This window comes from Folsomia candida, unplaced genomic scaffold (assembly GCF_002217175.1).
Source record: "Folsomia candida strain VU population unplaced genomic scaffold, ASM221717v1 Fcan01_Sc005, whole genome shotgun sequence".
In the NCBI taxonomy this organism is placed as follows: Eukaryota; Metazoa; Arthropoda; class Collembola; order Entomobryomorpha; family Isotomidae; genus Folsomia; species Folsomia candida.
Window position 1 is genome coordinate 7,602,573 of NW_019091197.1, and position 19,473 is coordinate 7,622,045.

At 35.8% G+C, this 19,473-nt stretch overlaps 6 protein-coding genes across 11 annotated transcripts; 3 read left to right on the plus strand and 3 right to left on the minus strand.

Moving 5' to 3' along the window:
* The first annotated feature begins 524 nt into the window (after nt 1-524).
* On the plus strand, nt 525-2,922 carry LOC110850481. The gene is made up of 4 exons (XM_035851997.1): nt 525-910; nt 989-1,205; nt 1,299-1,658; nt 1,740-2,922. The coding sequence occupies exons 1-3, from the start codon at nt 768-770 to the stop codon at nt 1,518-1,520; spliced, it is 582 nt and encodes a 193-aa protein (XP_035707890.1). The 5' UTR covers nt 525-767; the 3' UTR covers nt 1,521-1,658; nt 1,740-2,922.
* On the plus strand, nt 2,091-2,576 carry LOC118432881 (zinc finger protein 774-like). The gene has a single exon (XM_022097916.1). It carries the CDS (start codon nt 2,091-2,093, stop codon nt 2,574-2,576), a length of 486 nt encoding a protein of 161 aa, XP_021953608.1.
* Nucleotides 2,923-3,948: 1,026 nt separating the features above from the next.
* On the minus strand, nt 3,949-6,521 carry LOC110850482 (insulin-degrading enzyme). Its single transcript, XM_035852188.1, has 10 exons — nt 6,427-6,521; nt 6,275-6,352; nt 6,093-6,199; nt 5,575-6,017; nt 5,419-5,510; nt 5,057-5,165; nt 4,689-4,987; nt 4,511-4,624; nt 4,321-4,431; nt 3,949-4,247 (listed from the first exon to the last, which is right to left on the minus strand). Exons 4-10 carry the CDS (start codon nt 5,810-5,812, stop codon nt 4,182-4,184), a joined length of 1,029 nt encoding a protein of 342 aa, XP_035708081.1. The 5' UTR covers nt 5,813-6,017; nt 6,093-6,199; nt 6,275-6,352; nt 6,427-6,521; the 3' UTR covers nt 3,949-4,181.
* Nucleotides 6,522-7,230: 709 nt separating this feature from the next.
* On the minus strand, nt 7,231-8,393 carry LOC118435916 (insulin-degrading enzyme-like). Its single transcript, XM_035852438.1, has 2 exons — nt 8,144-8,393; nt 7,231-8,084 (listed from the first exon to the last, which is right to left on the minus strand). The coding sequence occupies exons 1-2, from the start codon at nt 8,358-8,360 to the stop codon at nt 7,231-7,233; spliced, it is 1,071 nt and encodes a 356-aa protein (XP_035708331.1). The 5' UTR covers nt 8,361-8,393.
* A 1,529-nt stretch (nt 8,394-9,922) lies between these two features.
* On the plus strand, nt 9,923-13,242 carry LOC110849979 (tyrosyl-DNA phosphodiesterase 2). Of its 6 annotated transcripts, none has more exons than XM_035852359.1 (9): nt 9,923-10,443; nt 10,820-10,974; nt 11,040-11,473; nt 11,530-11,729; nt 12,190-12,389; nt 12,456-12,569; nt 12,639-12,757; nt 12,839-12,951; nt 13,047-13,242. In XM_035852359.1, exons 2-9 carry the CDS (start codon nt 10,828-10,830, stop codon nt 13,136-13,138), a joined length of 1,419 nt encoding a protein of 472 aa, XP_035708252.1. In that variant the 5' UTR covers nt 9,923-10,443; nt 10,820-10,827; the 3' UTR covers nt 13,139-13,242. The 6 variants fall into 6 exon arrangements, with proteins under 6 accessions (XP_035708252.1, XP_035708253.1, XP_021953158.1 ...); XM_035852360.1 differs by having other exon boundaries at nt 9,924-10,443; nt 13,024-13,242; XM_022097466.2 differs by having other exon boundaries at nt 9,927-10,443; nt 12,480-12,569; nt 13,020-13,242.
* A 3,556-nt stretch (nt 13,243-16,798) lies between these two features.
* LOC110850232 lies at nt 16,799-18,138 on the minus strand. The gene is made up of 2 exons (XM_022097697.2): nt 17,710-18,138; nt 16,799-17,642 (listed from the first exon to the last, which is right to left on the minus strand). Exons 1-2 carry the CDS (start codon nt 17,910-17,912, stop codon nt 17,420-17,422), a joined length of 426 nt encoding a protein of 141 aa, XP_021953389.2. The 5' UTR covers nt 17,913-18,138; the 3' UTR covers nt 16,799-17,419.
* Nucleotides 18,139-19,473: the final 1,335 nt, after the last annotated feature.

Sequence of the window (19,473 nt, forward strand, 5' to 3'; positions counted from 1 at the left end):
AATTTTCTTAATTAACACTTTGTCAAAAGTAGTGTATAATAATTATATGTAAATAAATATCTATTCGAATTTGGATTTTTTTAAATCTCACCATTGGTTAGTCACCACTCGTCTGTAATGACTCATTACTAATGAGGGAAGAGATCATCAATGCAACGTGACTTTCTCCACTGCAAAAAATCCGCTACTATAAATTTAATGGGGTTATTTTTAGTGTTAATTTGTCTCCGCATAGTGTAAATTTTGTCCCCAATGGTGTCATAATTTACACCATACGGTTTAAAATTTAACACCACCGCGTGACATGGATATGTGACTCCACCGCCTTGGTGTCAATAATTTTTGGCACCACACGGTGACAAATTAACAATGCATGGTGATAAATTAACACCATACGTGGGGTGGATATGTGATTACATCGGGTTTTTCCGATCGTACAAGATCGGAAAAAACTCGCTGAGTAAATGATGGCAACCTTGCATTCACTTGTACCTTAGCCGTCTGCTCCAACGAGAGAAAAGAAAAATATCAGTCTCGCAGCTGCTCCCTCTCCGTCCTCTCTTCTCTCTTGCCATAAAAATATCGTTTTTCTTTCAATTTCATAATTTAATTTAATAATTGACTGATTAATTAATTACCGTGTATTACGTTACGTTTCCTGATAAGTTGAATTTCTATCAAGTAAAACCTAGATTTGTGAAAGTCAAAACTTCAGTAAGTCGCATAATAATAATATAACGAGTGTAAAGCGTAAAAAGTAAAAAGAAATGGCGAATTCTAACCGTTTGAGATGGATGTGTGAAATTTGTGAAGATTATCTCCCTCACGAGCCGGCAATTGCGTTACACATTTTAGAAAAGCATGAGATAAATATTCTTATACTTGAGGACGACGTTACGATGGGGTTATTGTGAGTAAATATTTTTATTTATTTTTGGCTATGCCGTACTATTGAATGTCTGATTAATTTATGTACTGCATTTTTTAGGAAACTCAATTTATCAAAAAAATCTCAATTTTGGCAAAGAGTGGAATTTTTTGGTTCCAATGTGCCAATGTTTGACGACTTATCTATAGACGAGGAAAATGAAAATGGCGACGTTGACGAAAAAATTGAAGTTTATGATCACATGGATGACGATGAAGAGCAAGTGGATGATGAAGATGACTTAATTGGCGATTCCGATGACCGCACCGCAACAGCGGTATTTACATAATTTTACATAATTTGGAAAACTTATTATTGTGATTAGTGCTAGCTAACAATAAAGATTTCTTGTGCTTTTTATAATTTTCAGATTACAGACACTCCGCTTCAAACGTGTTATATCTGCGAGGGGAAATTCCCACAAAAAAAGCCTTATACGCCCACCGTCAAGAACACAAAGGGGAAAAACCTTTCAAGTGCGGCACGTGTTCTGCAGGCTTTGCATTCTGGACATTCCTTAAGATGCACGAGCTCACTCACACCCCCCAATGGCCAGAATTGGAGAACGATTCTAAAAAATTGGCCGAGCTGAGTCGTGGATTCATGCGGCAGAGAAGAAATTGGCGAAGGGAGGTGTACCAGCCGCCCAAAATTATACAGTGTCCCCACTGTCCACGGACGTGCAACTGGCCGGCCCAAATGAGAAGACATATAGTATGGCATAAAAGCGGTAACTAAATATTGTGCAAAAAATTAGTAATATTGTTTAACTTTTAATTCTCATAGATATTTCCTACTTATTTATTTTCAGAAAAACCATTCGTCTGTCCCAATTGCAGTTCTGCTTTTCGAGTGAATAGCTCATTATCTACACACTTAAAACAATCAATGCACCAAAGTGATTCTGACCACTTTCACACGCCAATTCTCATGTGACCTTTGCACCACGAGACTCAAATCGGAGCGAGGACTGAAAAATCATCGCTGGACTGTGCACGCGATTCGGCCACAGAGGTCCGAAAAGGAGACATTTGTCTGTCCGCAGTGTAACTACGTCGCGAAGTCAGAAAATAATTTGAAAAATCATCTGAACAAACATACCGGAGTGAAACCACATTCTTGCGAGGCGGGGTGCGGTGCAAAGTTTTCGGTCAAGGGGAACATGTTGGCGCATGTACGGTCGCGTTGCACTATTGCAAGGCAGACTGGACTCGCTGCAAAATTCCAGGCCAACCAGGACGAGGCTTTGGCAAAGAAGAAGAGCTGGAAAGTGATCCCGGGTGGGATGGATTGCACAGCGTGTGGAAAAAAGTGTACAAGCTTAGGTCAATATGAGGCACACTACCGCACTCATGGGTCAGGGAAGTGTAAATGCAGTATCTGTGCGGTCGGATTTGAACATTCTTCAAGCCTTGGGATGCATCGGAAGGAGGCTCATCCTGAATTGTTGGTCGTGCAATGTGTCCAATGTGAGGAAAAGTTCCAGGACGAGACTATGATGAAAAATCATCTGAGGAAGGTTCACCGTTTGAAAAGAACTATAAGACTCCCGGAGACTAAGGTAGGAGGAAGAGGATGCGAAGACGAGGCCGAGGTAGTGGACTGTAATACCAATAATGGTCAAGATGTGGATCCCTTAATGTTTTAAAGAGGTTACACAAATGTATTATTAATATGAATACCGATTATAATTCAAAATATTATTATTTAGTGTGTAATAATGCTGTTTTGTCTTACAAATCTTTTTTTTTTGGATTGTGCTGGCTCCTAGAATTTTGAAATTTACTCAACGTGTATGCTAACAAATAATTTATTTCTTATATATAACTTTAACTTCATATTTGTGAGTATTTCCTGTATGACGGGGTTCGATTGTTCTTTTGAATTGTAATGGCTATGAATTTTTGCGAATAATAAACCAAAACTATACTATACTATTTTATGTAATACTAAATTAATACGATGTAGAAATTAAAATTACTTTGCAAACTTGATACATTCAGCATGGGTTGTAAATATTATTGAGCAAACAGGTAAAATTCAAGCATTATTCGCAAGGCAGTCAAATATCGGGAATTTTTTTTAATTATATGTAGCAATTTGTCAAATACGCACTTGATAATTTTTATTAATACCATCATGGTATTATCATGAGATGAAGTAGCATGAGAAATAGAAACAATCCAATACTTCTTTGAGCATAAACAACATTTTGGGAATAATTATTGATATTAATGGACTTTGGAAATTAATATGTTATTTGCACGTTTCATTAAATTGCGTACAATATTCCACTAGTAATACGGGACAGATTGCAAAAAATGGCGTCACATGTATTTCTTATCCTGATAGGAATATTGCAATTTTTATTTTCCTTTGTTTATTTTGCTTTGTTACCGTCGTTTCATCAGGTAATAGTTTCATTCAGAGTAATTAAACCAAATATCGGGTTTAATTACTCTAGATGACAATCTAATTGATTATCATCCTCCCTTAACTTCAAGGCTAAATTTTTTCAAGTGGTCTGATTTATCCAAAGTCATAAGTTTGGCAGAGCAGAGTAGATGTTGCCACATCTACTCAACTCGGCCACTTGAGCAGTGAGAAAAGGAAGAGAAATGGCATCACAGCACGGTCTCAAATTTCCTCACACGAGCGGCACCAACTTTGCACGTGTAGTAATTCTACCACACTTTTTATCCCTCCACCTCGCCATCGATGGCACAAAAACAGTCATGGCGAATAGACAAGGTCACAGGTCATGACCATCCACAAATTAACAACATAATATACATACACATATTAACAACAACTTAAATTTTCGATTTCATATAATTTGGCCAATATTTTCGAAAACGGTCATGGCGTTATTTGACGCCACTATAGTTGTCGATGGCGTTAAAATCAAGATAAAAGGTTATTTCTGCATAACTTAGTCCGAAATGGGCATACATTTAATTTTTTAACACCGTTTTTCGAATACGTCGAAACTTTGTCGAAACAATGTCGTAAGGTTGTTGAAAGCTCACAAATAACCTATATTTATTTTCGAGAAATTTTAAATAGTTTGATAAAGTCGATACAACTTTTAACCGAGATCTACATATGAAGAAGTCATTCAGCATAAATTCTTGATTAAGTTATTGATCGGTAGTACCAATTACAAAGTTAATTGCCGATCGATTAAAATAATGAACAACCCAGATTTGAATTTTATCCGGTTAACAACTAAATGTGCATGACGTGACTAACTTCAAGTAAACTTCTCTTCCTGGAGTTTTAACGTCTTTTTCCAATCGTCAAAATTTTTGATGTAGGTCTACGTAAGAAATAAGTGTTAATTAATAATTAACTAAATATTTTGATTTATAAATATAAAATAAAGTATTTACCGAGTTCAAGCTCAGCTCGTCAGCTTTACTGTACTCTTTTGTTGCGTATTCCACAGACGGAGTTATTATTGTAAGTCGCCTTGTCTGACCTTCTCGAAGTCCGATAAGCTCCTTAAAGTAAATATAATTAGAAATTGAATGGTTTCCACCACGTAGAAAATTGTTATTTTGTATTCTTCTATTTTGAAACCTCGTAAAATTGAATAAACTCATTTGCTCCAGTCTCGTTTTTAAGATAATTTAAGGACTGGTGTGTCGAAATCGTGGTGGACAAGTGCTCTTCCGTCATATTTTTTAGACTTTCCTAAAAAACGGTAATATTTACATTTAAGTTTATTCATAATTATATTATAGGTGAAAAAATTTACGGCAAAATCTCTTAAAAAGGAATGAATCCGCTCTGCAACGAAATACGGATCTTTCAGTGAATCCACAGCTATCGATACACACGACGTTCTTTTATTGAGGAAATAGGTCTCCGTGAAGACACGATATCCAAGTGTTTCATTTGTCCTGAGTCGGTTAAGAGCTTCCGCTTTCATCATTAGTTTGGTTAATTGGATTAAATCGTTGTCCCAATCATTTTTTGAGATATGAAAAAGATAAACCTTTGCACAAGACGTTTTATGAAAGTTGACTCCGTTTTGAGAGTAAAGCCATGCAGAACCTGTTAAAGGACTCTGTAACAACTGCATAAACCCAATGTTTGGTTTTAACAAGTGTACTGTGTACGAACCAGCAGGTATATCGACAAATCTTTGTTTTACGATTTCCTTAGAAAGCAGTTCCTTTGATCCGGAAATGAGAAATGGCTTTTCAAAATCAACCACTAGGGGCATAAAATCCTAGTTGGGGAAACATTTCGATTATTTGTAACTATTTTCTAATTTGCTATAATTTTGCATATACTTCGATTAGCATGTACATGTAACATGGTTCATGTTAGCATGTAGGTACGCGATCACAATAGCACAACTATACCGATTTGGTAACAGTTGGTCACCAACGCGTTACAAGTTACAACTTCACTGTAACTCCAATGTGTAACCACCTCTAATCACTAATTGCAAAATTGTTAAAGCATACCCCACCCCATACCTTTGCGTATAAACTGGCATCTATGTACCACATAAAACGGATGCGGGAAAAAAATTTCTTCGTATACAATTCCATATCACTTAGTGTTAATTCTATCAAAAATAAAATACTATAGTGTCAATACTTCATTCATTACTGTCCTCCTTTGGCACTTACCACCCACAAATGGGAGAATATCTTGGGTCAGCCAAACCTTTGATTGTAACAGTTCATGCACGTCGACCTGTCTACATGGAGCTGATTCGAGCTTTGCATTTAATTCTGCCAGATAGATAGCTTTTGAAAGCTGAAATTCTCGTGGGGTAAACAATGTTAAATTATTTGCAGCTTGCAGTACATCCCCAATGAGGGACATAAGTCTTCCGATTTTTGTACAATGCCACATAAACTCCATCTAGGTTTAGTTAGTATTAAATAAAATTGTATTTTAGTGTAATACGTAAATTCAATACGATACCCCGATCCAATTTTTATTCTGCACCATCGAATTTAAAGTGATTTCCGGGTCAGAAATCAACACTCGATTCAACACACGTTTCAAGGAGTGGAACAAAATTGAATTTAGTGCGGCTGACCGGGGATCAATGTAGGAAAAGGGGCTGCGATAGAAAACACTGATAAAATAGAGACTCAGTGGAGACAAGGTTTCCTTCTATTTTTTCACTCCTTCTGACCTGTATATTTCAAGTTTGGCCCAGGAGGAGTCACAATAAGAATATCTGATAAATGATATCGTGGACAGTGAAGAGTTCAATTGGCGTTCTTTGAACAAGGGGAATTCCTGTTTTATACGGAAGACACTATTACAATTTATGGCATATTTTGTAAAGATTTCCATATTATCTAGGTCAAGTACCTCGTCAACTTCAACAGTTGGTTGAACCGGAAGTGTAAAATTATGGGATTCGTTGCAAAACCGACATTTCATCCATTTCTATTCAAACATTTAATACGAGGAATTATTACTGCTCACTTTGGTGGATACGAACTTATGTGCATATTCCTCACATTTGCAATATCTGAATGAACGGTATCTACATAATATTCAACCCCGCTCACACGATCTACCAAAATCGTCTTGTTTTGCACTACCGCAATTCCTGACACTTTTATCCTAAGAAAAAATTATAAGACCTAGTTTACAGGTAATCAATAAATAAATAATTGGCTTTTACCTTAAATGCTTAGGAGTCAATTTTGCCAATATTAAATTCCAAGTATTGTTATTGTATGGATCAAAATTAGTATGATACCAAGAATTTATTGCTTTCTGAATTGGAAGGTGCTACACAAAATTTCATTCAATGAAATGTCAAAAACTTTCCTAAAATAAATCATGGTGACTCTGAAAATCGTCACAGCTTACATGTATCCAGCCTGATATTGATGAAACTAATTGAACTTGATCGGCCACTCCTTGACTTAATTTAGTTTTTACATTTTTGATCGAATCCTTCCAATACCAGTCTTGTAGACCGAATATTTCCAAATTGTTGAAGAACTTGGGAAAAAATTGTCGATTTTATAATTTATAATTTTGACAAAGAATTTAATTTATGCACTACCTGAAAAATGCGACAAATGACATCCTCATAGTTTAAGAGTCCATCCCGTGTTAATCTGATCGAGATGTATAATTCCGCAAATTTTGAAAATGACGGAATATTAACAGACTCCATTTTTAAATCAATTATTAAACCCTCATTTTGCAAAATATTTATCAGGCTTCCCTCCCTATCGTATTCTAGTAACGGTTTGAGATAGCCTTGCCTCTAAAGTGGAGCAAGAATTTGCAAAGTAAGTATCCATAATTCAAGTATTATCACTTAAATATTTCATAAATCTCACCAGCAAAGAAACATTTATGTAGTCGTCGGTATAAAAACTGAAATCCATTAGCAACATGTCGTCCTCAACCTTCCGTAAAAAATTTGGTAGGATTTCAGCCTTATAAATGGAACCATTTTCGGGTTTAATTGGATCTGGATATGACGGACGTGTCACGTTATGGTTAGCTATTTGGCCAAACATTTCTGCAACCTTGTTTTGTAAAATGTCCAAATCTTGACTTCCCGAGACAACCAATTTCATCAGGTTTGCGGAATAATACGTTTTAAAATGATTCTTCAATTCGGACGTTAAATTGATCCCATGCAGTTTTGGATTCGTCCATAAAGTTGTCAAGTCTCCTGAAATGCAAGAAAATAAAATTCCTGTAAATATCAATCTCATGAAATTCTGCACATACAAACATTTCTTAAACTTTATTGACACGTGTGTTCGCACACCTCCCGAAAATCTTGTCACGGGATGACCATCGGCATAGAGTATTTTGCTAATTTTTAACCGATCAAAGGAATTGGCTTCTGAGTAATGTTGTGCTTCAATATTCACCACACGGACTTCTTTTTCGATCCCACTTTCCGTGAATAAAGGTGCGATAAAGAGTTGCGAAAAAATGTCCAGAGCTGGAAACAGTTTTGCTGCAGTGACATTAAAGTGATACTCCACCCTGTCACAGTAAGTTGTCGCCTGCATTGTGCCATCGTTCTCAAGGATAAATTTGTACAGTGAATTTATCTCGGGATATTTTACGCTCTGGATAATCAACAGATGTTCGAGGAGATGTGATAGACCTTCAAGTTGGGGAGGATCTTCCATGAAACCTGGACAAACGTAAAATTAAAGACGTCGCTAGAAACTTTAAAATAAATGGTCCACTTACCATCAGAAACTATTAGGGAAGCTGCAGCTTTGTGATGTTTGTTACTATCAGAAATAAGCACAACTTCTAGGTCATTCTGCAATACGAGGCCACGATATAGTTTGCTATCCTCGGTTGCATTGAACTCTGTAACAACATGACTGTCTCCTCGTGCCAACGATTGGAGGTTAAGCAAAAATAGAGAAAGGCACAAATTTAAGACCCCGATTTTTCCCATATTTAAAGCCAAGTGTTGTTCTGAAGATGCCGTCGTGAAATAAAATGGGACGATTTTATTAAATTTCCTTAGCCGATTTCCTTGTTGGGAAAGCCTTGAATTATTGCAGAATTATACAACTACACTTGGATAAACTTGGATAAATACTCTGCACGTGGTGTGGTTGTGTGACTGACATGGAGCGAAAACTGGTTTTAATATTTTACACACTTACTATTTCCATCTGTACACATTTCTTAATAATTTTGTGATGCTTTGTTTGTTAGTTATGTACATGGAGAGAGATTTGCAAATATTTTGGTTCCAAAACCTTACGGTTGAGTGGCTTGTTCAGAATGTATTATAAATCCGTAATTTTGGCATGTTTTTATACCCGATCCATCCAATTCCTGCCTATTTGCTCGCCAATATAGGTATTAAATACTATTTGCACCATCATGCAAATACAGAGCATTGACTACGATAAATATAACTATATGAAGCTGGCTTATCCCAATATGATGAAAGTTGTCTTATTATTTTGTACAATCCTCATGCTGGAGGAGTTTAGATATTATACACATAATTCCATCCATCCATTCATTCGCCCACTTCTTGGAGTATACGTCTTGTGTAAACGACGATTTTCTTGGTCCACTGATTTTACAGAGATCGGACTTGTGAGGTCAATAGTGTAACGCGTGTGTTTGGTTGTTCAAGTAATGTTCTGTTCAGTTTTAGTATCATGCTGTGCTTACGAAGAAGTGAATAGAAAAATTTACAATTGATAATGTGTAACGGTATATGCAAATATAAATAGTTAGCAGCATATGTTTCAACATGCTCAATGTTACCAAATACACGTGTGCAGTTGTTTAACAAAATTGACCACATCCAAGTAAACTTAGAAACTAAAGTAGTGCAGCGCAATATGATCAATTCTGTCATTGTGTATTACTGCGCACCAGGTATAGGCAACCGTCCGCTGTGGGGTTAAAATGCTGTGCTATGTGAAGATTGCATTCATATAACATCAAAACTGAGTAAGTAAATTATTAATAGCCTGAATCGATTCATATGCTTTACATAAATCCAGCCCTTACTGTGTACAAACATAGAGATAAGTAATTGTGAATAATGGATTCATAAGCAGTTTTTCTTCCATTACCACCTTTGACCTGTACGTCACCTTGGCAAAAACCAAATGAAGTGATCAAATTAAGTTCTTCCGGGATTTGAGCTGAATCACTTTAGTGTTCAGTCATAAAATCTTTGCTAATTGAAGAAGTATGTAAAAATAAAATAAATTGTCCTTGCCTTAATTGCCTTAATTGTCATGTCATTTTGACATGACAAATGGTGCAAATGTAGAACCCTAGTCGTGTTAAACGTATTTTGTCAAATATGCCAAAGTATTTTTTATTTTGCCAACTACATTGCATTTTGACTAAATACATTAACCAGAATCATGTCAATTAGAATAATTGTTTAGCCTTGTTTTGTGGATTGTTCATAAACTTTTTAAAATCCGTACTGACGTTGGACATAGAGTATTTATTAATTATTTATTGATTATTTATCACCCCATCTACCCTTTACATGGCTCAATAGTTTATTAAAATTTACTCAGCGAATATATGATTAGGAGTGATTATTTACTTTAACAACAAATTTTGAAGATTAATTTTACAAAAAAACAGTTCAGAATTATCAATAATAAAAATTTGTGTTAAACGACTTTAAAATTTAAGTCTTTGCATAAAGGCACAGTGAGTTTGTAATCTGACGACTGAATATAAGTAGATATGCACATATACACAAATATACACGTCCATCCTAATTGAATATAGATATGTGCATTTGTTTTGGCTTGTGTAAACATGATATGACTTTCATTCTGGGTGAACAAAGTAAATGGTGAAACTTTGGGCTGCGCAATAGATACACACGTCACTGTAGTGGTTCAGTCTGTCAGCTGGAAAATGTTGAAAGAAGAATATACAACTCCATATTAATTATAAGACTACTTATTTTGGTAAATGATCTAGTAGAACACAGCGTGGATTTTTAATTACGTGACACCCTTCAAGTCCGAATTGTCAAGGTACAGCAGGTTGTATAAAGTTTTGAAACCAACAATAATTTAAGTAAACTGCAAAAAATCCGGGGTAGTCACATATCCACCCAACGTGTGGTGTTAATTTGTCACCATGTGGTATTAATTTATCACCATGTGGTGTTAATTTGGCACCATGCGGTGTTAACTTGTCACAGTGTGGTTTCAAAAATTATTGACATCAAGGCGGTGGAGTCACCTTTCGCGGTGGTGTTAAATTTTACAGTGTGGTGAAAATTATGACACCATTGGGGACAAAATTTACATTAAACGGTGACAAATTAACACCTAAATTAACACCATCGGATTTTTTGCTGTGTAGGTCATACGTAATTGCTCTAAAATATAGTTTGTTTGTGCCCAGAAACAACAATGGCCTCTAACTTTGAAAAATTAATGGAGCCGATGAAAGACATTGATTTTCAGTCAATGGGACAAGAAGAGGATAATGGAGAAGGTGACGAGGCCGCCGCAAGTTCTGTGGATATCCAAGTCAAGAAATATGACGATCCTGAAAAGGTGACAAATTTGCTTTATCATAAACCTAAAAATTTTAATCGACATTATTCCACTTAACATAACAGTTAATTTCGGAGGCTTCTACTACGACCCCGTTCAATGTACAGGCACTCTACGAAAAGGTCGTCGCCCTATTTAAGGAGGAGTTACTAAATGACGAAGAATGCTACGATTTTGTTCACATGCTCAATTTCAGACTTAGTCTTCAGTCACCATCAGTCCGGTCTTTGTTTCGCCCTCACCCGATAAATCCACAATTGCTTACAATAATTCCTGAACTACGCGACGAATTTAAAAAAGAGCTAGACGAAACTACAATAGGCTCAATCGAACTCTTGAACTATCTTCGACTAAATGAAAAAGGAAACAAAAAAGAGTTACCTGTGAAAAAGGAGGAAATAAAGGTAGACAAGCTTCGCATCGTTTCTTGGGATCTGGGCGGTTTGACAGTTAGATACAATGCCGCAAGGGTCTTTGCTCTTGAAGAACTGATAAAAAGGTAACCCCCACAATTAATTTATTCCCACAAATTGTTTTACATATTTCTTTCCACAGGGAGATGTTCGACATTATATTGTTACAAGAAGTGAACGTATTTTTTGCGAGATATCTTAAATGCAAGCTGGCCGGGTTATATAAATTCAGTGCTGGTAGAAACTTCGAGGACGATCATTTTTACGAGGGAACGTTTACGTTGATACGTACAGCCACCGTGTCACTGGTCGGGTCCAACATTGTTTATTTTGAGAGGACAGGTATTTTCAGTGGAACAAATTGTAGTGCTTATTATATTAACCATTTAGTTCGTGAAATTACGTCTCGGAAATTGCATTGCTGCGGAAGGCGTCTTAAAAATTGATGCCATCGCGCCGATCGCGAGTTTTTCATCTGAATTAGAGTTTAAAAAAAAATATACAGGGACTCTTCCCCATACCAACGCCATGATGAAATTCGTATATTTCTAGCGAGAAAATTGGACTTTTGTAATGCTACGGGCCACGTAAAATTTGGGATATCGACGTGTTTTGTCAGTTGGCAAGGTCACGCAGTTCAAAAATTTGAAAGAAATTGAAAAAACGACAATTGTCTGCCTCCAACACGAGGGCATAATTTTTCGGATGACTATTGTCCTCCGCCCGCAGCAATGCTATTTCCAAGAGAACGACAATTGCCCTCCTTCCGCTTTGAATGGTAAAATTTATATTTTATTAATAGGTGAGCTAAGGAGTCTCCTAAAAACCGAGGTTAAAATCGGTCACACCAAATTATGTATTTTGAACACACACTTGGAGAGCATGATTCATAATAGTCGCGTCAGGGTTCAACAGTTGCAGAAGTGCTTCAAAATATTTCAAGCTAGAGAAGGAGACGCTAATGTGATATTTAGTGGGAGTCTGAACGTCAGGGACTGGGAGGTATGACGATATTTATATTCGACCCCATTCTTGTTCTTTATCATAAAACTTACTTGTCCACACCAGTTTAAATACGTCACTGTTCCTAAGAACGTTCAGGATTACGATGTCTGGGTGGCATTCGGTAGGGATAAAAATTCAGAATGTACTTGGGATTTGAGGGTGAACAAACTCATTCAGGTGTGAGACATTATTTATTTGAATTATCGATTTATGATGAATTATTAATTTTGGTAGTGTACTCCATAGTTTCCTGATCTGAACCCTGATAAAATAACCCATTTTCGTCCATCCCATGCACAACCATTTAAGCGGTTTGACAGAATTTATTTCCGAGAAAGTAAGAAGAACTTCAAAGTTACGCCAAGGTCGTTAAGAAATGATCTTAAGTTATTTCATTCTAAGCACATAGTGGTTTCAACTTTGTTGAAAATTACTTAATTTTTTAGATCTTTTCAACTAATTGGAAAAGAAATTGTGGCAGGAGGCAAGTATTGCATTAGTGATCACTATGGAATAGTTTGTGATTTTAACATTGATCCAGAAACTTACACAGGTCAAGGTATTGCGTACATATCGTAAAGCAATTTGCATGATATTTACAAATTTGTGACAATTTAACTTTTCAAGTAAGGAATGATTCTGAAATTGGTCCAGTGGTCAGTGCTAAAGCTGATTTGTGGGATGGTGAAGACCTAGAGGAAACTGGTGCAGAGAAAGTGAAAGACAGTTGGGATGATGATGATTAATGAAGAGTAAATCGAGTGATCCTTAATTGGTAGTAAATCCACCTTTTTAATCTTGTAATAAAATAAATGAGCTTCCATATGCATTTATGTACGCTGTGAGAATACCCCCTTGCATTGTACCTAGTAATTATTTGGGTAAAGGTCTTTTACGCAATTGCATCTTTATTCAGAATCAGTTTCATATAAAATCATGATAACAAACCTCCCCTGCGAATGACAATCTCTTAAATAGTCATAAGACCGATAATGTCATCACATTGCACGTTGATCTTTCTATTCTCTTTGGAATTCTATTTATAAACAGCTAGCCGAGAAATTGCGCCTTCAAGTCGTATGTCACTTAAAAACAATTTTGTAACAGGAATTTAAATGTTCAATTATGCCATGCGCCCATAATATCCCAAATAATTCAGAGATGGGCCCTCCCCTTCCAAGGAAAAGCAAAGAGGGAAGGCCAATATTTTTGGGAATTTGGGTGGGAAAGGACGGCAGATATTATTGGGAAATTTAGGAAGGAAGGGAAGGGAGATATTTTTTGGAAGTTGTAGAAGGAAAGAAGGGAAGGTAATTTTAAATAGCAAATCTTTAGTCTTTTCAATGTGTCCGTGTGTAGAGACGACCCATATTCAGCCGCCCAGTCAAAAAAAAAATTAACACAAGCCATTCTCAGAGACTTTGAATTTTTTCTGCGAAAACAGCAAGTAATTGAATTATTGTCTTAAATTAATTTATATACCGGTGAAAATGACCTCCGGCAAATTACCTAGTATATGCAGTCCGAACGGTGCTTTTTTGGTGCTGATTTATATTCTTACTAATCTCATTATTTGATAAAACTGTGTTAATTCACATTTCACTTTCTTCATTTTTAATTTCGCTGGGAAGGAAGAAACTGAAATTTTGCTTTCCTAGTTTGAAAACATGATTCGGTATACAAAGAAGGGATGGAGATTGTTTTTCAGGTTCGGTAGCATAGGAAGGCGTTTTTTATTCCTAGTTCAGAGGGAAGGGAAGGCAAGAAATAATTAATAAAGATAAGCTCACCATTGCTCAAATCCAATCTTGCCACAAGAAATGGGTAGCCATACTGTAAATTATCACATCCATGTATGATTTCCATTCTGGAATTGGCCAAGGGGACATTGACAAACTCCTAGTTCGTTGCAGATTGCCCCTTTAATACAGCTGGCCATCTCGGGCCTAAATTAATTACGAATAGAAACCGGATTATAACTTTTTATTTAGTACAACTTTTAAATTTTACCATTTGACCCGTAGAATTTCTGCATCTATTTCCCTCTCACTGTTATCACCATCGTTTCTTAGGGATGCCTCTGTAGTAGTCCGTACCCCCACCAGGGCGGCCCCACTATGTTGAAATGGGTCTTGGTTGACAATGTCTGTGCTTCTGGAGCATCGCTCACCAACAACTGACTGGCATCCAACCCTGTAATAATATACCATTTTGTCCTCCTTGGCACACATACAGCGCCCAATGGTTTCATTGCAGGTCAGAAACTTGACCAAATCGCAGGAAACTGTGTTGTTACAGGTTTCGCCAAAACCGACCACACTTTTCGCTTCATAAGGGGTCACATTTGCAAGTAAGTTAAATCCCTGGAGTGCGAGAAACCAGGAATAGACGATTTCTTTCCACATGATGGAATCAAGTAAATTTTATTTTGCACAATGTACAGATGAAATTGGCTGCGAAATGTACACACAGCAGCCAACTAAATGCTTAAGTAGAACTGCCAATCTAATTAGAATACTGATCCATTTTGACATGTCTGGTTTCGAGAGTTGATCCAAAAATCTGCATAAATAAGGCTAACCACTGGTTATAAGTTGGTATGCTTTAAACAAGGATAGGTGTGACATTTAATGGTACAGAGTTGAAGCGTTCAATATTTCAATCTCAGCATGCCTTGGGAAGTGACGTTAATATATCTGCCAAAGTGCTAAGCAGATGATCTCACAATTAATACCTTGTCAATAGAGAGGTAGAGATTGGTGTATTCTAGTCGACTTCGGTTTTAGAGGCGACTCATCGCCTCTACAATAGAGTACAGACCGATGAAGCAAGTCCCTACTCGGAACTTGAATTCAAAATTCGCGCCTTGGTAAATTGAGACTCTCAGTCACTTGAAGTACAAAATGAAATTGAGTGTAGATCTAGGATCGTAAAATCAACTCTCTCGCCGATAGTACAAATATCATCACTAGAATACAACTCTAGAATCCAGCTACGTTGGAATACAGATTTCTCCAATTATCTAATAACGATGTAGAAGTTAGTCTCGATCAATTTGTCTTATTTGCCAATTAATTTTTGTAAATGAAGTTTTTTTTTACATTAGTGAAATCCCAAAGCATTCTCCATCGCATTGCATTAATACAACATATGTTAAGCAGTCAAGCACTAAGACACAATTTAAACCTGCTACCGAAAACTTCGTTTTCCATTTTTCTGGCAAATTAGACTTCCGCTCACCTCATCTTAAATTCTGGTATCAAACGTGACAAGGTCTTTTAACAATACGGGAACTCTAGGAATTTCGTGCGTAACACCTTTTGCAAACATAGACAAATACAAATTAGCCAAGATTTTCAACAATTATCAAATAACTTTTTGCACACGAGCCATTACAGTTGAAGCTCTGACCCATATTTGTGCCTCAATTTATCAACGTGCGTATTTTTAATCTACATCAAAATAAATTCCGAGTAGAGACTCATTTCGTCGGTCTTTACTCTATTGTAGAGGCGACGAGTCACCTCAAAAATTGGAGTCGACTAGAATACACCAATCTCTACCTCTCTATTGACAAGGTATTAATTGTGAGATCATCTGCTTAACACTTTGGCAGATATATTAATGTCAATTTCCAAGGCATGTTGAGATTGAAATATTGCACGCTTATATTACATAAATATGTCCAGCCTTGTTGAGTCCAATCCGAGTCAAAATACAGATGTATGTATGCTGCACAGTGTGAAATTTTAGCCTCAGTCAATGTGTAGTTAATAAAAAGGTTTGGATAATATATTTATATACATAATCCGATGCTGAGTGTAACGTCTGGAAGAATTGAGACATTTATGAAATGGAATAATATTATCGCGTCTCAGAAAAGGATTTCACAAAACGCCTCACAAATCAAATTCATGAAATGTATTTCACATATAAAAATCTTGTACCTAACGAATATAGGAAATTGACTCACATATCTTATAAATATTTTGAGCTATGTGTATGTATAAGTAATACGTACAGGGTGGTCAAGAAATATGATAATAAAGGGATAATTTTATGGCTAGAAAAATAATTATGAAGGGATAATATCCAGTAGTAACACAATTTTCATTTTCAAAAAAATATCTCTGAAATTGCTATCATTTAATTTCATAATTCCATGGCAACTTAACTTAACGCAACTTAATCTGTAGTAAAATGTAAAATTCGTGTATATGTAACTAACTTCATGCATTCACACTTCTCACATAAAAATAATAAAAAATGGGTTTATGATGATGTCCTACCGATAGCAAAATGACAGGGGACAATAGTTAAGCGTCATAAAATGTCAAATTTGCTTAATTTCAGTCTTTTTAGGTAAAACTGAGAAAATCGTGAAATTAATTATCGAAGAAGAAAAGTAGTTTGTTTTCAAATTTTATTTTGCACTGGTTATTTGTTGTAAGACACGCAGTGATATTTTTATTTAGAATAAGTTGGAAACAGGTTAGGTTACACAATGGTTCATATACTAATTGTTACCTAACATAGGATTAATGAAAGGTGCGTTTGAATGCACAGTTGGGTAGATGAAAGTATTCCGATTAATGAGACTCGGATCCTGGCATCTCTACTAGACAAATAGTAATCCCGGTAAATTTAAATAATGGGTCAACTCACTTATTCATTCTTTAAGCCCGTAATCGCGTAAAGGTGAGTAGACGGGTAATTTTTATTAAACACTGACGTCATTTTCCTCATTTCTGATTGGCTAAGAAAATTAAGCACAGAATTACGACTTAACCCGCCCCACACCCATGTATTTCGCTTTAACTTTTTTTCCGTTATTTACTTCTCTTGTGTTTTCAAATCTACCGGTGAATGTTTACATGGTTAATTTCAATCGTCACTCAATTTCTGACGGATTAATTAAGTAAATTGTTAAAACTTTACGCGCTTAAAGAAAGAATAAGTGAGTTGACGCAATTTTGTTGGCCAACCAGGCCTGAATTTTGTTCCCTTATTCATCTACATACGAGGTTTTATTTGTTCGGACAGAATTTCAAAACTTTTCGCTTCTTCTCTTCCACCCCCACTTCCGGTTTTGTGAATGTGAGTCCTCCCTTCAATGGAGGATTGTAAACTTCTATGAAACTTCCTCGGTTGTATCCACCCACACAAATATTCCGCTTTGCAGATCCATTGTATGAAAAAGTTCCAGATTCAAAGATCCAAATCCCAAACTTCATTTCTCCAATGTCAAAGCTACAAGAAATTAATAAATGTACATATTTCCAAATAAATAAACTAGCTAAAAGTAGTTATTGCATACGATTCATATGCTTTGTGTCCAATAACACCGATTTCGTAATCATCTCTCAGATTATGAATTACAAAGTTGTAATGGAAACCGGAAGTTGTAAGGACAAGATTGAGACGCTCCATGACATCCTTGCAAATACTGACCGTATTCTTGTCCTTGGAATGAATATTTTTAAGAGTCTCGTCAAAAAATGTTTTCAGAACTTTTTCCATATTTACGAAAAAATTGAGGATAAATTGTACTCTTCAAAACGAGTTCATTTTACGACTGGGGGAATTTATCAAGTTGTCAGGCAAACTCTTTAATTGCAATAGTGTCAAGTCGGAAATTGAATTCTGCTCTGTAATTTTGGACACAATGCATTGCCCACACTGAATCCAGGACTTCCTGTTGGTTTAAATGAACTGCTCATTATCTACGTCCGGTTGAATATATAATAAATGCAGACTATTGTCCAGCCAAAATTTCACTTTTAATGATATTGTGATAAATCTAAATTCCAAATGGGTCATTGAACTGTGTAGTGGATTAATTGGTGAGGTGAACAAGCAGGACACTTTCTAGGAAAGAGCAATTGATTGTTGCATTTCACTAAATCACTCAGCACAATTTAAAAGAATTTATTTGTGATTTGTCATTCCACACTTCAGTATCGTGTTAAATGTATCCGTTCCAAAATCGAGTATTGTATAAAAGTTGGACATAGTAACTAGCTCTGACGAAACAAAAAAACATGATTTAGTTGGGTATGAATGAAAGTTGGCCAGCGGAAAGGCATTTTTGGGATATTGTTGCTATGGATCTTATTGTTGCTATGGATTCATGTGACGAAGGCGAATGTGAATATGATTATGGGTATGAATATGACTATGAAATATGAATATGAATAAGCATATAAAATATTAATATCAATATTAATATGGATTTAAAATATGAATTTGAAATATGAAATCTGATCTTAGCTATGGCTGGAATTGTTGCCAAGGCTGTTATTGTTGCTATGGAGGTTATCGCTACCAAGGCTGCTATGTCATACGACTTACTATATTTCATATTTCGTTTTTATTCATAGCTACAGCCATAGCATCCATAAATATTATCAGGCTTCATATTTCATATTCATATTTTATATTTCATATTCGTATTTCATATGCATATTTCGTATTCATGTTTGTTGCTATGACCTTGTTTGTTGCTATGGTTACAGTCCGGTTTTAATTTTTGAACCGAAGAGTAATACACTATCATTCTATGAAAAATTTAAACCAGTAAGTTGCAGCACCAAAATGTCCAGTCAAGGTAACGAGTCGTTGACGCCCTAGTATTTTAAATAAATGCTTTATATACTTTATCATAACCTTTACAGCTATGAAAATTTTAAATGACTGGGTCCGCCTTAAATAAAAGTCCTGGCAAGATATTTACATTAAATTATTTATGGAATAGTCATGAAATTATGCTTCGTAAATTTTAGCTAAATTACTCAAATTTATTTCTTCCAAGTCATCATCAGTTTACTTGTATGTCATTTGCTTGAAATCGTTAAATTTCAAACCCATCATGTCCTCGTCTTCACTTGTATTTTATAATATCCCGGAATACAACAAAGTTAAAGGTTTATGCCCAAAATGCCGGGCATTTATTCGCCCGGCATTTAGCCAACGCTATTCGACACACCTAAAATATTTAATTCTTCGTCCCTTGATTGGATTATATTCCCAAAATCCATACGAATACATAACACAATTCCACTTTTGCCTACCTCTTGTAACC